At 34.3% G+C, this 17,863-nt stretch overlaps 2 protein-coding genes across 2 annotated transcripts; both read right to left on the reverse strand.

Annotated features, from left to right (window-relative positions):
* Positions 1-324: 324 nt before the first annotated feature.
* LOC125597426 (protein FAR-RED IMPAIRED RESPONSE 1-like) lies at positions 325-4,058 on the reverse strand. Its single transcript, XM_048772168.1, has 8 exons — positions 3,770-4,058; positions 1,421-3,598; positions 1,298-1,351; positions 1,139-1,207; positions 995-1,057; positions 798-866; positions 657-704; positions 325-563 (listed from the first exon to the last, which is right to left on the reverse strand). Exons 2-8 carry the CDS (start codon positions 3,530-3,532, stop codon positions 510-512), a joined length of 2,469 nt encoding a protein of 822 aa, XP_048628125.1. The 5' UTR covers positions 3,533-3,598; positions 3,770-4,058; the 3' UTR covers positions 325-509.
* A 9,933-nt stretch (positions 4,059-13,991) lies between these two features.
* Positions 13,992-15,645, reverse strand: LOC125597427 (signal peptide peptidase-like 1). Its single transcript, XM_048772169.1, has 6 exons — positions 15,589-15,645; positions 14,991-15,452; positions 14,825-14,863; positions 14,667-14,740; positions 14,440-14,591; positions 13,992-14,348 (listed from the first exon to the last, which is right to left on the reverse strand). The coding sequence occupies exons 2-4, from the start codon at positions 15,243-15,245 to the stop codon at positions 14,669-14,671; spliced, it is 366 nt and encodes a 121-aa protein (XP_048628126.1). The 5' UTR covers positions 15,246-15,452; positions 15,589-15,645; the 3' UTR covers positions 13,992-14,348; positions 14,440-14,591; positions 14,667-14,668.
* Positions 15,646-17,863: the final 2,218 nt, after the last annotated feature.

Below are 17,863 nucleotides of genomic sequence, written 5' to 3' on the forward strand. Positions count from 1 at the left end.
CTTTTTTGGCTTTTAAGCATTTGCGTAAACTCGATCTCAAGCAAAAATAATGACTACCAACACACTTTTTTGTGTTCAAACAAACAATACCTACATCTAATATAATATTTTGGATAAAGAATTTCTTAGAAAATAACCCGGGCGTAGCCCGGGAACTGACCTAGTTTATATAAAAATTCATTAAAAACTGCACTAAAACATAAAGAGAGGGTTTGGCTTGCATCTGTTTGGACAACGGTATTTTTCTTTCTAACAACAAACAGTTTATCTATTACTTAAACTTCAGGTGGTCTGAAAACCATATTGGAATAGAACAACGGACAATGTTGTTAAAAGATGCCCTTCTATTTAATGACATAAAACCAAAATGCTAGGTCGGATACACAACATTTCAGCCATATAATATTCATACATGGTAAGGGATCACATAATATACATAAACCAAACCAAAAGATTTTATTTGTTCTTGTCAATTGCAACTCAGGTCCAATGGAAGATCTGTTGAGTTTCTATAGCTGTCTTGATGAATTACCAGGCAACTGGGCAGATCTCAAATGCTCATCCTGAAAGAAAAGGAAAAAAAACCAAGTGGGTTAAACCACAAAAATAAAAAATTATCATTCCAAGTAAAGCAGCAACTTTCATGGAGCTGAAACCTGTAAATTGTAAGCGAAGTTGGGAGGAGGCCTGAAATCCATTTGACCCTGTAGCAGGAAAAGTAAGAGATCACTCATAAACATTACATGGTTCTAAAATAAATTAAGAGGAGTTTATAAAGTATGGAAGCACAAATGTACCAGCCCTGGCATGGCTTGCTGATTCGTGAAGAAGCTATCCTGCACTGGTGCTATGGAGTTCAGTTGTCCCTGAAATCATAAGAACATAAACATGACAATCTCATTTCACATGAATTTATACTTAGCACATATAGGTAAGGCATCATAGGTGGTGTTTTTCTGATTTCAAGCATTTATGTGTATATATATAAACCCACCAGGCCTTGTATGGTTCGTTGATTTACATAGTAGCCTTCGTGAGGTGGCTCCATTAAATTTAACTATATCCACAGTTAAAAACAGGTTTAGTATTAGATGTTGAATTGCTTAGCCAGGTTAAGTAATAATAATAATCAACATACCAATCCTTGAACGTTCTGTTGAGGACCATAGTAACCACTGATGCTCATTCCCTCTGAACTTATATTTTCCTGCACAAAACAATCACAAGAACCAGCAGCCAACTATATGTAAGGCCATCTCCAAGAATGAATAGGAGAAGATCCAGAGAAAGCACAAACCATTGGTTGCAAGCTCGGTTGAGATTCAAGCATTTGGCCAGCCTCTGGTTGTCCCTGCACAAGATCAATTTGAGTATCAAATAACAGGGTTTAGATTTGCAGACAAGTCAATAACAAACCAACCTTTCTTTTCCTAACAACAGTCTTCTTTTTTGTTGCTTTTACAGCGGCCAATACATGGTTTTCTTCTTCGTGAGCACCATTATTAAGCTGGCTATTAGAATCAGCGAAGTTGTTTCTAGCATGGTTTAGGTCGACACAATTTTTCAGGGTCTCAACTAGTGTGCGCAATACTATGTTGTAGTTTTCTTCTGAGACACAACCTTCCTCGCTCAATTCAATGGCTCGACAACACAAATCATTATACCGCTGAACTCTGGTCTGTACCTGGTCTGCTCCTCCACTCTTGGCATCTTTTGTCCACCTTTTCAAAATATACCGAGGCGGAACGCTAGCAAAGCCACACATCTGCAGAATCATCAAAGCATGCCGACAGAGAAACCCTTTGTATTCAAACATATGGCAGAAACAGCAGAGTTCTGACTCAGTTTTGCTCCACGTCACTAGGAACTCGTCGTCTTTTTCACAGTCTTGAACTCTGAACGTCACCATGTTTTCGTCTTCTTTTTCCTTTCTAGGATGGCAAGCGACAACCCCCAAGACCTCGACTTGGAATTTCTTGAATATCGTGTGGGTGTAAGTTGCTGCCATTTGCTTCTCCCAGGGAGAGGGAGACTTCAGCGCAGGTTGCTTGTGGCAAGTATCGAAATCCGCAACGGATTCCTCCTCGTACCTATTCTGCTGCATCACACCGTACTGCCTCAAGAACTCTTTCAGCGTTATTTTCTTATGAACGTACTTATCGAAGAAAGAGTTGACACTTTCTGCACGCTGAGATGTCGACATTCCCGCTAGAAACACCTCGCTCATAAAAGTGGGCACCCACTTCTGGCGGTGCTCGTGCAACCACAGCAGCCATTCATCATTCTCAAGTCCGAACTGGCTCACCATTTTCCACCATCTCATATCGAACTGATCACTCGTCCACGATCTGAAGATGCACTTATTGAATTTCCGCAAGAAGTTGTCGTGCCGTTTCATCACATGGGAGAAGTATTCAGGAAGCTTTTCCAACACGTGCCATAACGCAAAGCAATGACGAGTGTTTGGTAACAGCTCCGAAACCGCAGCCATCAAGAGTTTATCTTGGTCAGTGAGAATAACTTTAGGAGCTCGACCACCCATTGCTCGAAGCCATGTTTTTATCAGCCACGCAAATGTCTCCTTAGACTCATCAGCAACCAATCCACAGCCAAGCAGCATAGGCTGGGAATGATGGTTCACCCCAATAAATAAAGCTAGAGGCAACTTATCGTTAAACTTGACATAAGTAGTATCAAAGGATACAACATCATTAAAACTCATGTAGTCATCTCTGCTCTTAGCATCAGCCCAAAACAAATTTCTTAAACGTTGCTCCTCGTTTAAGTCTATGGCATAGAAGAATCTGGGGTTCTCTTTCTTAATACGCTTAAAGTACTCAAGCAGTAGTTGAGAATCTCCTTCTTCCAAAGCCAAACACCGACGACCCTTATCAACCTGACTGGTCTGAAGAAGAAGAAGCCCCTTGTTGTTCTTATTATATCCCCCAGATTGTCTCGACATCTCAACATACATTTTCCTGGTCCGTTCACTAACGGCGTGCAAGATGTCGATATTGTTCTTCTCAGCTAACTTGATGTTCCTCTGAATCCGGAAATGATAGGCAAGAGCAGGTAGAAGCTCGTGGTTGTGTTCTTTTATAAACTCATGAATGATCCATCTCCCATCCGATTTTCTCTTCACGTGCATACTTGCCTTACAATCTGTTTTCTTCACACTCGACCTTCGACCACTGCTACTACCACTCTCAGACTCGGGAGTGGAACCGTATCTAGAACAAGCGAACTTGGCGTCGATGAAATCTTTAGTCTTCTTGGACCGCCTGCTGTTTTTAATGGAGGTAGTAAAGCCCATGGATTTGGCGTAGTCTTGGTAAAACGTATAAGCTGCCTCGTGTGTGTCGAAGTCAATACCATCCGGTGGCTCAACACCAAGATGTCCTCCTGTTCTGAGATCATCAACAACAACTCCGTTGTTATTATTATGAGATTCAACCATATTTGCATCACTCATCTGATTGTTATCACTCTCTTGCAAATCCATCTTCAACTTAGCCACATCTGGATTCACCATAAACCCCCACCCATGAAACAACTAGAGAATCCTCCTCCCAATAGATAACTTTTACATAATTAGCACCTGGAAATGTAAGAACCGAACTTCATAAGTATTTTAAGCATAAAAGATACATACTTTCCTTTAGCTAACACACACACATAGCAATAGGAAAGTGAACAACTTTCAGTAGTAACATGCTCCTTCTAGTAATAAATAGACAAGTTCTAGTCCATAAGACAAAAAAAAGCTTACTTTCATTGGTATTAAGCACAAAAGATACAGACTTTAAGGCAAGAAGAATCCACGAAATTTCAGGAATTTTTTAAGACTTCCATTTTCTCGGCCACCCAGACGGCGACAAAGGGAGGGAGACACAGAGAGAAGAGAAGAGAGCAAAGAAGGCGAGTGGGGAGGCAAAGAAGGCGAGTGAGGAACACAAGGAGCTCGCGTGAAGGAAGAGAGAATTTAGGGTTTCTTTTTGGAATTTTTAGGGATCTCGGGAATGTTTCGTTTCTTACAATCGCCTTTTCCTCACTCCACCCAGCGTTTGTTTCCAACGCGTCTTTTTTTTTTTTTCATTTCAGGCCCACGCGTCTGGCGTTTTGAGCGCGTCCCTGCGTTTGGATTTTGATGCTCTTCTTTTTCATTCGTCAAGTTGACTTTGACAGTCAACTCAAAAGGTTTTTTTTTTTTTTTGTGACAAAGATTCAAAAGTCCAAAACTACTTCATAGTTAGTTATCTGTTTTTAGCGGTTCCATTTTCATTTGTTTTTTTTTTTGACATCAAAAGGCCATTTTATTACTCAAACTTGAGGTGGTCTGGATAACCAAACCGGAATAGAACAACCAACAAAATGTAGTTCCCTATGGAACGATCTAGCAGTCTTAACCAAAAAATCAGCAATCTGATTATGTGCCCGTGGAACGTGAGTGATGTTGAAAGCCGGGAAGCATATCTGTAGCGTCTCTATCTTCTCCAATTCCGTCGAAAAGCTTGGCCACGCCTGAGAGTCCTTTATCATTTCAATTAGTTCCTTACAGTCTGTCCCAAAGCTCTAGCAGGTCGAATGTTGCAGCATATTCTCCATCGCCCACCGCAACACTTCTACTTCTGAGTGCAAGGATGATTCGCGTCGGGGGAAATTTCTTGTCCCCATAAGTTGAGTGTTCCCAGAACTATCCATCCATGCCCATCCGCTTCCACTAAAGTTAGCAGAAGATGTCCAAGATCCATCTATCAAGCAAATATTTCCCAAGCTTACGACTTGGGGATCCTCATTTGTATTATCTTGTGCCACTGTTTGTACCACTTCATTAGCATCCTACCAGGCTTGGCATTCACTCTCTGCATGTCTAACTAGTTCCAAAGGATCTCTATCTATTCCCCTGAAGAGTTTTTCATTCCTAGCCTTCCAAATGTACCAAATTATCCAAGGATAAGGATCCCTATCTTGCTCTGGCCCAATGTTCCATTTTCACTTGTTTACACTTATCAAATAAGCGACTCCATTTTCAAAGAAAAAAACGAAAAATTGAATAGATATGTTGTAGTTTTGCTCGTAACCTTTGTTTGTTTGTTTTTGTCATCTAGACTCAACTAAGACTCTGCAAACCAACTTGGTAATTCTGCATCCATATGAACGACGAAAGACGTTTGCCTCCAAGTACTGTGTGCCGGCTGTTAACCCTTGTGTTCTTCGTTTTTGGTACATGAATAATCATGGAGTGATTAAAGCTCTCTCTCGGGATCCAGATATCTTCTAAATAACTTTCGTATGTTGGCCATTCTGCAGGTTCATAAACCATCTTCACCATTTGGCAACAGTCCGTTGCAAACGTCACATGAAATTATCATAGATTCTTCATACTTTCCAAAGCCCAGATGAAAGCCTTCAACTCAGTATGTAATCGAGAAAGGCTAGCCCTTGTATTTCTCACCCCATCAAAACCTTCTAAAAGGCTATATCATCCTTGTCCTGAAAAATATCATGGACTTTCCATGATTCATCTGTGAAACACATCGTCCATGAATCAAAGGCAATGATTATACACATTGTCCCTGTCAAAAATGTTTCCTCATGTTGTGTAATTTATTGTGAGAGTGATGCATGTGCCTCCAACCATGTTGCAGCTTCCGTTTCTGCAAGTTTAATAATATCTTTAGGATCCACATCTATGTTATCGAAAACCATGCTATTTCTAGATTTTCCAATATACCATATAATCCATTTAAATTAATGATTATCCATATTTGATACAACTCTCCAAAACAAGTGATCCATATTTGCGAAAATGGATTGAAGTGGAACAACTTGCGGGTTCGAAGGAATACTCGAGAGAGCCCAAACTTGGATTGACGAAGGACATTCAAAGAATACATGATTCACTGATTCTTCCTCTGATCCACAACGTGCGTATTGTAAATCTCCTTGTATCTCTCATGACCGTAAATTCTTCTTTACCGATATGCACCCTGAAACAATTTTCCACAAAAAAATGCTTGAACTTTGGTGGGTACCATATTTTCCAACACTGAGCTTTCAAAGTTATTACAGTCGGTCCAAACATGATGGAGACTAGGGGTGGGCGTTCGGGTACCCGTTTGGGTTCGGGTAAGATATTTCGGATTTTCGGGTATTTCGGTATAGAGGTTTAGAACCCGTTCGGATATTTCTGTATTTCGGGTCGGGTTCGGGTATTTTTAGTTCAGATTCGGTTATTTCGGATCGGGTTCGGATATTTAGATTTTGAAAAAAAAATTAAATTTTCATTTCTCAAGTTTGTTGTATTTAAAAATATAACTTTCAGTTAACTAATTTTTTTATTTTCAATAGATTGAATGGTTAATAGATTTAGACATAACATTTTAAAACTAAAAAGGCATTAATTTAGTTACTTTTTTTTTAATTTTGGATGTAACTTTTTGTTAATTTTTGAAATAAAAAGCTTAACATGCATTTTAAGTGAGTAGCAAATCATTTTTTCCGTAATTGTATGTATATCATATGAACTTAAAGTAAGTATAGTATCAATATAAATATTTTATATAAAATGAGAGATATAAACGAGAAATATAAGGTTAATTATACATATGTTCGGTTATCTTCGGATATCCATTTGGGTTTGGGTATTATCCGTTCGGGTTCGGGTATCCAATCTCTCATTATTCAATACCCGTTCGGGTATTTTGCTACTTCGGTTCGGATTTCGGTTCGAGTTTTTCGGATCGGGTTCGGGTGCCACTTCGGATATCGGGTAAAGTGCCCACCCCTAATGGAGACTGTTCCTATATCTGGATAAGTTCTTTCCACCTGATAACCTGATTTGACCGAATATTTACCATTAATTCTGAAATGTCATCCATGTTTATCTGAAATGGGGTGTCGACTTAGAGGTATACTCTCTATAATGTTTGCATCGTCTGGGTCTATCAGTGCTCTAATAGCCTGGGAATTCCATGTTCTTGCATTTGTATTGCTGAGTGAATCCACTATAAGGTTCGGTTGAAGAATTTGGTGATTACTATTTGCTAGTCTCGGGCGAGTGGATAGAAGCCAGGGAACATTCCACACTAAAATGGAAGATCATGTTCCCACCCTTTTGATTAGTCATTTGTTAACCAGAGATCTAGCTGAGAATGTATTTCGCCATCCATAGGATGGTGAGTATGATCTTATCGGTTCCAGGGGTGATGTGTTCCGGAATTACTGACCTTTAAAAACACTAGAAAATAAAGTATTCGGTTTCTCGATTGAACGCCATAACTATTTTCCCAACATAGCTGTATTAAAAATCCATTAAACCATAAACATCCCTCATCCTTTTGGAGACAAACCTTATCCCATGATTGTCAATGCATACCTTGACCCCATACCTCCAATATTCCGGATTCCTAATATGTCCGTTAATTCTTGACGATTCGATGCTTTAATCTTATGGCCAATTTGTATTGAGGATTTCTGAAAGTTTATCAGTTGGCCAGAGACTGCTTCATATTCCTTCATGATCTACACGATAGTCTGACATTCTTCGCTTTGTGCCTTGCAGAAGAAAAGGCCGTCGTTCGCAAACAGAAGGTGGGATATTGACGAACATGCTCGTGCCATTTTTATCCCCATCAGTCGATGTTTTTTTTAGGCTTTGTGGATGTTCGCAATTAAAGCTTTCGTATACAAAATAAATAAATAAGGAGAAACTTTTATTATATGGTTAATGTGGTTGTTTAATTTATTTTAATAATTTAAAATTAAAAAAATGATAGAGGATACACTAACTTTCATCAAATTTTTATTATTCAAAATCATTAATTGTCATATATATTTTAGACACATTATGCAATTTCGTAATTTTTATTTAAAGAAAGAACGAAGAACGTTGATAATTAATTTATAATTAATTTAATAAAAAGTTTATTATATATTTAGATGGACCAGCTTATTTTTCTATGGATTCTAAGAATAATAGTGGTGATGACACATGACTACCTCAAATGTACATGACTACCTCAAATGTTGTAATGTTTCTCAAATAATATATAATGGATATGATGCCTCTCAACTCTTTTCCTACGTGCAGTAAACCACCTGACCATCATCATCTGTATGAATATAATCAGATCAATTATAGGTGATCATTCTTGGACAATCCCTTTTTAGAAAACCTTGAATTCATGTGCACAATACATGCATCATGATTCGATGGGTAAACATGTTTCACAACATTTGTTATTGACAAAGCACACTGTAAAACTATTTCCAATTTTGATGAATCAGCTAAAATTCTCTACACCTTTTGTAAAAACCATGTCAAGAAATCATCATCCTCGCTAGGCCGGGGCATTCGGGGTCCCAATCGGGTTTCGGTTTTATCCAATCGGGTTTTAGTTTTTCGGGTTTATCAAAATCAGCCCCATTCGGATTATATGAAAGTTCGGTTCGGGACCGGTTCGGATTCTATCGGGTTCGGGTCGGGGTTAGTAAATCTTCAAAGAACCGGTACAACCCAATATACTTTCGGAGTCGGGTCCCAATCGGTTTTTCGGTTTAAAAGTACCTGATTTTTACATATTTTATAACCAAAACATGAGTAAAATCGATTTTTCAGTTTTAAAATACCTGATTTGTACTTATTTTGTAACCAAAACTTAAGTAAAATCGATTCAAAAATAAGGAACATCAAGTCATCAACCATGATCATTCAAAATCAAACAAAAAGTAAACATATTTACTGATAAAAAGAAAACCAAATAAATAAAAGCATAAAACGAAAACCAAGTTCTCAAGAAATGAGAAACATTGTTTAACGAAAACAAAATCTAAATCTAAATATTTCGAGATTCAATGGCCATCTTTAACCATCAACCTTCATGTAATAGAACCACCGACCTTCATGTAATAGATAAGTATTTTAGATGATGTTCAATATTTCTTAGTGTATTTTGGATGCATATTAGGAATTGAGATCATGTTTGGTACAAGAGGTTTTGAATGTTTCGGGTTCTATCGGATATCCATTTAGATTCGGGTTCGGTTCGGATAATACCCATAACCCGAAATACCACAAAACAAGACCCATTCGGTATTTACGTCGGGTTCGGATCGGTTCGGATTCATTTTTATCGGATCGGATTCGGTTTGGGTTTTCGGGTTCGGTTTATTTGCCCAGCCCTAATCCTCGCTGTCCACAATGGCATAAACAAGTGACAAACCTATAATTGGTATCATGTCCACTAGAAGTCAACTGCACACCTTTGTCTTTCCCATTTAGGTGTGTTCCATCAACCACCAATACATGTCACAGTTTCTTAAAACCATCAATAGGAGCACCAAATGACATAAACGGATACATGAATTGTTTAGCCCCGCTGCCATATGTCTCCATCTCTAAATCAGCAACAGTTTCTCGATTTTCAAGCTTTAACATGTACATATACTTTGGAAGCTTTATGTAGGATTCCTATTTTGTACCCCGTATATTGTCCAATGGTTGGTCAATTATATGTTAACACTTCATATATGAAGCAGATAGCCTAAAATCTTCAAGTACAAGTCTTTGCAGATCTCTTAATTTTGCCGTATTCAAAGGTTCAACAAACTTAGACTTATAACCAGCAGCGACGCGATGTCGCTTTTCCTTTGAATCAGTCTATGGTTTTAATAGGACAACAATGTTCCAGTTGAGCTTTCTGAATCTAATAATATCCAAACTCCATCATCTAGTGTGCGGTTCACCATTTGTTTGAACTAAAATTAGTTTTTATAACATAAATAAGTAGAGATATTTGGCAATCTTCTTTACTCCAAAACACATTTCCAACGTAAAATTTCTCATTCCCTTCATCAACATTAAGGTTTAGAATCTCATCACACTTATATGTTGTGTCATCGAACAAAGAGGTAATGTTAAACTCTCCTCATCCACCTACTCAATTGTTCGCGTTTCGCTAGCTCCAGCGGCATCTACACTATCGCTTCCACAATTAAGCATCCATGAATGTTCATCAGTGTTACATTCAGATTTTATCTTCCAATTTACTCAACTTGATTCGCCAATGTCCACATATTTTCAAAAGACCTGTTGGTTGTACATCCATATTGTTTAGGCATCATTTCCTCCTCGTTGAAAATAAAATATACGGAGTTTGAGCCACCACAATCATCTCTTATAATAGGAGCCCATAACTCCTTGTGATAGCTTTAGGTCTTGACATCTCTCTCATCCACCTCATCAGTCACACTCCCAATTCTATCAAAACCTACATTGGCCTACCTATCTTTGCTTCTAATGTTATATATCACCCATAATTCTCTCTTCTACCTTCTCCCCCTATATGGCCAATTCAGCTTTATCAAAATTCACTACATTGACTCTAGACCCGACACTGGATACATACGCTCCCTTAGCTGATTCTCAACCATCATCAAACATTGCCCTCCTTAATGTATGTGTAGTGTACCAAACACATCACCATCATATTCTTTGGCATTATCATTGCTACCTCTAGATGCATGCTCAGTCTCACTTTCTGCTGTCACCCCACATCTATTCTCCACATATAGCCTTGCAATATTCTCTCATCGCAAACCAGCACCTTCAACACAAATACGGACAAAAAGCTGTTTGCTGGCTTCACCAAAGCTAATGTAAAGAAAAAATGAGAAAAAAATAAAGAGATGGAGGAAACCTTACCTCGACAACCATTAACAAAATCTGCTTTTTTCCTATCTAGAAAAAAATAAATTTTCATTTACTCCAAATCATCATGCCTTTTGTTTTTTTGAAACAAGTTATATCGTTAATATCATCGATTAGAAAAACTTATTGTATCACTAATTTGACGATGACAGTGAAGTCAAATAATCCATAAACTTAACATCTACAATATACAATCATGTCACTAATTAGCTTGCTATAATCCAAGGAAATATGCCAATCCATCGCTTTTCTAAAGAATATTTTGTTCAAGAAAAAACAGCACCAAAGTTAAAGTACACCTAATCTTCAGATTAACACAATATATTAAAATGCAACTCAATATGAAGTGCTCTCTTTTATAATAGAGATTTATTTTTTTCCTTAGATCAATATAACTAAGTCTCTTTTATTTAGATAAATAACTTGTGATATTGGAATAAGATATCATTCATTAACGATAAATAACTTTGTAATTATATGTATATACATTTTTTATGTAGGAAATTTTTGTTCTACGCTAATGTCTAAAGTAACCTTCAAAAAAGTACATAGGAAACCGATGAAATCATTGTCTTTATCTCTTCCATTTTTTCTTCTTGGTTTTATAGTTAAATTGACCAACTATAAAAGTGTTGAAATAGATAGATATAAAACGGTGGTGAAAGACGGCTAATAATCAGGCAATTGACACAAGTTCTCACTAGCTTTGCCATGTCTATTAAAGGATTTTTAAAAAGAGTCTCTAAAGTGGGTGTATGTGCATATAAATTCACGAAGATGTCTTGCACATCTTAAAAACCTTCTTAGATATACATATAAGTTACATTCATGAAGTCTATTTACACATTTGTGAATGCATTTCTGAATCTAGAGAAAAATATTAAAATTTAGGAAAATATCATATATGTTGATGAAGGTCTTTTTAACATTTTTAAAGAAAAAATGTTTCCGAAAAAATGTTTGAAACAAATTTCTAAATAAATTTTTTGGAAAAATGAAAATAAAATTACATTTTTTTCTAAAACGAAAGTATTTTATTTAAATATTTATTTATTTTTATGTATTTTATAAAAGAGATATAATTTCATTTATATGATTTGATCAATTTGATTTTTATATGTTAATTTTGGAAGAAATATTTGTTGTATGGCTTCTTAGACTGTTTCTCTATGACCCTTTTGTTGATTTGAAGTGTTTATATCTCAACCACACATATTTTTATTATCTTTTGTCATCTGTTATTTCTTTGGCTTTATAGTTACTAGGTCGTTTTCCGCGCTACGCGCGGATTATTGCTATATAAAAACTTACAATTTAAATTATTTTTTCAGTACTACATATTATAAAATGAGTTTTAGTTAACACAAATTGTTTATCATTTGCCATATTTAGTATAACATGGGGATGGACGATGTTTGGTCGTTTAAATATTGTGTTGCGGAAAGCTTTACTTGTCATAGGATGCCAAGTTAACTGTTGCCTTTATGTATAAAAATTTTGTATTCCTCTTTATGAAGATTTGTATGATATTAATGGTGTTCTCAAAGTAAAAACGCTTTCTTGATGCTGAGATGGAAAATTGTTAATTTCTTTGTAGTTTTGAAACAAATAACTAAACTGGATTTGATTTAATAAGTTTCTAGATTGCACGGAAGCTTCATCGGGAGCCCGTTTTCCCATTCAATACCAGAATCAGATCGGAACCTTGTGTACCTTACGGAATCTCGATTCAAATATATTGTGGCAATTATTTATGAAATATTAAAAGTAATTAATTGGATAATAGTTTCTTATAAACTTAATTTATTTGTATTGTCACAATTTTAATATGAAATCATTCAATGTTATTGTAAGTAAATAAATGTTTTATTTTGAATTTGAATCATATAATTTTAGTCATTATTTTTATAAATTTTTCTTATATCAGTAATATATATATATATATATATATATATATATATAGATATACGCTTCCAACATGTATATGATTCCTAATTTTTTTTTAAAAAGTTGTTTTTCCGCTTATACACGGTTCCGCTTTTGCAACTCTTGTTACTATTATGACCACATATTTTCTGTTTCTTATGATGAATTTATAAGAACATCAATTCACATAGAAAGTTAGACCATTGTTGGTCACCATTATCAACATTAATGTTTTTGTGTGAAAATTATATTTATTATTTTGTGTGTCGTTTGCACTTGTTCAAAAACAAATCAACCATCTCTATTTTTAAATCACCAAATATGAAAATAAAATCATTTTATTTGATTATTATAACACTTATTTTTGAGTTAATGGTAAAAGAATGAAAAATTTAAATAATTATGAAACTATATTGGTAATTCTTCTAAATAGATCATTTTCAAGTTTTTGTCACAAAAATAGATCACAAGGAGGTAAATGACCAAAATGTTTTATTTAATAGGTAAAAGAAGTCTAATACCCTAGATATATTTAAAAAAAAAAGAAAAATTTATAGTTTTAGATTATATGTTTTCAAATTCGAACTTTTAGTTAATTTTTTTTTAACTTTTTTAATTTTATTTTCTAAATTTTATTTTTGTAATTCGTAAAATACTTTTTAAAACTATTTTTAAATTTTTATTTTTAATATTTCTTTTTTATTTTATAAAATTTTAAACCTCAATTCCAAATCTTCACCCCTTAACTCTAAACCCTAAGGTTTGGATTAGTTAACCCTATGGGTATAAATGTATATTACCTCTTTAATGAAATATTTTGATCATTTTCATCATTAAAATCTATATTTGTGACAAAAAAAATTTAGTTCTATCCTAGGGTATTTCCCAACTATATTAATCATTTAATTAATTTAATATATTTATATTACATGAGTTTTTATTATTCCCTCCAATCTGTGAATAGTATTTTTCGTTTGTTCACAGATATTTATAAATACATCAAATTTGTATAATGTATCACTTCTATAAATACCAATTTATACTAAAAGTAAAGAGAAATAATTTAAAAAGGATCAATTGATTTTCTTGAAATTTATAATTTACTATTATTAAATAAGATGAAACATATAGAGAATATAAAAATATCTCTATTTGAAATATTTTTTTCCAAAATTTTATCTATATGGAACAGAGGTAGTATTTGTTATTTATCGTTTTGTTATTTATTTATTATTTCTTTTTATATTTCCTTATATTTTTCCTATATATTTTTATAATTTTGCATATGTATTTATAGATTATTCGTTAATTTACTTTGTGAAATGATATTATGTAATGTTTATGTTCTTGTAAATCAAATAAATTTGATGTTCGTCAAATAAATATAAATATTAAGTTAGTTTATTTTAGTTAAGAGCATGACTTGTTTAGTATTAAAAACTATTTATCTAAAATAATTCACATAAGTATTACGGATACAGACGTGAATCTGCTCAAGAATGAAGCGGTTCCCCTTGACAATTGCAACAGCATGGAGGCTACCAGACTCATCTTTAGCTTGACACAACCTGTGAAGTTCCTCCAGTAAACTCTGGTGGGTGCTTTCATTCTCACGGTCATTAGCTGGAGCCGAGAGTTTCCGAAGAGTAGCTAATGCAAACTCAAGCATCTTTCCAAGGTAATCAATATCCAAGGTGCCAGAGTTAAGCAACTACCAACAAAAAGAAGAAATGAGAACCACATCAGTTGAAATATATGTATAAACAGATCAGTCACTAAAGATCAGAAGAGATGAGGCAAACCTGTGAGAGAAGGTCAAGATCAATAGTTTCAGTTATTTCCACTTTCCAGCTATCAGGCACCATCTGGCAAAGCTCATCCCAGGCTCCTCCAGTTTCATTGATTCCATCACACTATCCCAGAAAGCTTTCTCCATAGTCTCCTTTACCTTCCTCTGCATCACACATTTTCAAAAAAACAACACTGAGAAACCTTGTTATTAAGTTACTTCAACCCAAAGAAAACAAACCTTTAGACTGTCCTCTTCATCCTTGACAGTTCTCGTGTGTCTTGTCCCATTTTCATTACAGATTCCCATCCAGTCTGCAAGTTTCTTAAACATGTTCATATAATGAAAAGAGTTCAAAACTATGGAGGCAAATCAAAAGCTAAATCAAGATCTCCAACCTTTCCACAAATATAAAGACCACCAACATACAGAGCAACCTGAAGAATCAAAAATTTAAATCTCAAATCAGTCCATTATATTACACAGAAAAAGAAAAAGCCAAACATGAGAGCTCCTTTCTATGCTACAAAATCAAATCTCTCATGTTTGGCTTTGATCTGTTACCATGTCACCAAGACCAAGCATCATGAACTCTGAGGCACTCACACCAGGCTCCACACCACGAAACACTATTTTAACAGGCAACTCCAGTTTCTTTGTAATCAATTCCAGTCCAGGAAGATTCAAACTATTGGCTACTGTATGAACCGGGTTCGACGCTTGCTGAGTCGCCACGGTCACCATAACGTTAGTACCAAAGAACCTCTCAGAGAAGAACACCCAGAATATGTCATACACAAACAGACACAGGAGGAGCATAGCACATATTTTGATATTAGGAAGACGAACATGGCTGACGAAAGCAATACAAATAGATATCCCAAGCAAATTGTTCAACACCCAATGACCAGAGACAAGCCACGCCACTACTGTGACTGCACAAGCCACAAGAAGCAGTCCTTGCGTTCTGGTAAAGGACTTCGAGCAGCAGCGTGAGAGAACGGGGTCACAGAGACCGAGCTGGGACTTGATGTACAAAATCAAAATTTTATAACCATAATCGCAAACAAATGATCATAGCAGAACCTAAACTCCACTAAATACAGTATAATAGCCATGAAAGTGAAACACTTTCTCAAAGAAGAAGAATACAAATAGTTACCTGCCGGTGGAGAGGGGAGACATGCCAGTGGATTCCATGCCTGTAGATGTAGTTGCTTCTGCATAGTTTCAATTAGGGTTGGCTTTATATAGAAGGAGATAGAGGGGAAGGTGGAAGAAACCATTAAATCAGAATTAAAGAGCAAGAGTGGATTACGGTAACGGTGAATTGTGGAAAGTTTGATCGGGGATGATGAAGAGGAATCGTCAGAGGAAGAACAAACTTCACGCGTTTCAGCCGTAGCGAGATCGGCTTGAATCAGATCAAAAGTAAACATAGCCCAAATGAAAGACCCGTTTCTGTGGACCAAAGCATATATGACGTGTCAAAAAGGAGTCTTCTGATTGGCTGATTTAATTGTCCTACGTGGACACTCTCCCTGATGCTCATATAACCCTTTTAGTATAGGTTAGATAGTTACGTTTTAACTACGCATTTTTTTTAGGTAAATAAATACTTACGTAATGCACTCTTGATTAACATTACTAGTATTAGATGAGTCTCCGCGTAGATACGCGGATTTTTCTTTTAAAACTTACTAGGTGACCGGCCCGCACCCTGTGCGAACCTAACAAAATTCAAAATATAGAATAAATAGTGTATAGTTTTAGAAGTAACGGAGTTTACATTTTAATACCACCATCTTTACGAGAAAGCATCAGTCATGGAGAAAAACTGGTACTCAATATTTGACATGGACGAGAGGGAACAAAGTAACTTCAGTATCAAGAGGCAGTTATTGTGTATATGTATAATTGCAACGTCCTAAAATAATTTGTGTGTTTAAGAAGGAAATTTTAAGAGAGATTTTATATTGTAATAAGGTAAGTCATTACAAACGAATTAAGAATTTAGAAACATTAAGGTAAATTGGCATTTAAAATTTTAATAAATGTGATAATAACTTGGGTAAGAAATGTTTAAAATAAATAAGGTAACTTACATTTAAACTATTCATAAGTTACTTTGCAACTTACACATGTCAAATCAGAAAACAACATGTGCAATAGAAAAAGAGCTGAAGAAAAAAAAAAGATGATATAGCTCACATTCCCAAAGAACATATAGAACCTCTTATTATAATTGAAAACATATGATAAGCCAATATAAATAATTTTATAAATTTATTTATAATTTAATAAATGATTTATAAAGCATTCATGAAATTTATTAGACATTAATAGTTATTATGATACTTTATATACAAATATAAGGCTTTCTATACGTATATAAAATCATTATATCAATTCAAATAAACATTTTTGTTTCTTATTTTATGCAATTTATAAATATAAAAAATTTGATCACATTATTACTATTTCATAGTTTCAACAATTAGTTGCCATAAATAATTATTTCTAAAATTATGTAGATTATTTGGAAAGTGGTAATTGAATTATCCTTTCCTTTTAGATATAATTATAATAAATAAAATCTTCAAATCATCTGCCAATCAAATTATAACAATTTGAAGAGTTCATTTATGATCGACACATAATAAAAAAATCACTTATATGACTTCTCAATCAATATGTAGTAGGTTTATACTTTTAAAAATTATTTATATCATTTTATAAATTATTTTAAAATTCTGATAAATTTATTCTTTAAACAACGATAAATAATTTAAAAATAATATTAATAGACATGTTTGGATTTTGTTATATTTAAAATAGTTCTTATATAACTATATTCGAATACAATTCATCAAGTAGAGTATAAAACTATTATAATTATCTTATATAAAATTTAGTTCATTATATTTTATAAATTATAAATATTGAAAGTAATAAATAAAACATTATTAATCTTTCTATAATTTAGAGAGTTAGTTTCCATAAATTGTTATTTGTAATATTCTTTAGATTATATGGCAAGTGATGTTAAATGATTTTAGACTTACCTTAAACTTGTAGATCTATATTAAATAAATAAAAATTAAGAACAATCGACCATTCAAATTATAACAATTAAATTGAAACTTCACCTATGAGCGACACGTCACCAGAAATCAGTAAAGTGACTTCTTTTTCAAAATATAGAATAAATAGTGCATAGTTTTAGAAGTAACAGATTTTATATTATCATTAATTAGAATTTTATTGTATATGTGTTGTAATTCTTTATTTTAGGTGAATAATATTTTTTTTACATAAATAATATTAAATTGATATACCGGGTATATCCGCAAATACTTCTCCGGAACTTCACTCGAAAATTCATCATCTGTTCCAACAAAATTTGTTTGAAAGAAGCCAATTTTGTACGGATGCGC

Source organism: Brassica napus, unplaced genomic scaffold (assembly GCF_020379485.1).
Source record: "Brassica napus cultivar Da-Ae unplaced genomic scaffold, Da-Ae ScsIHWf_1459;HRSCAF=2050, whole genome shotgun sequence".
NCBI classification, from domain to species: Eukaryota; Viridiplantae; Streptophyta; class Magnoliopsida; order Brassicales; family Brassicaceae; genus Brassica; species Brassica napus.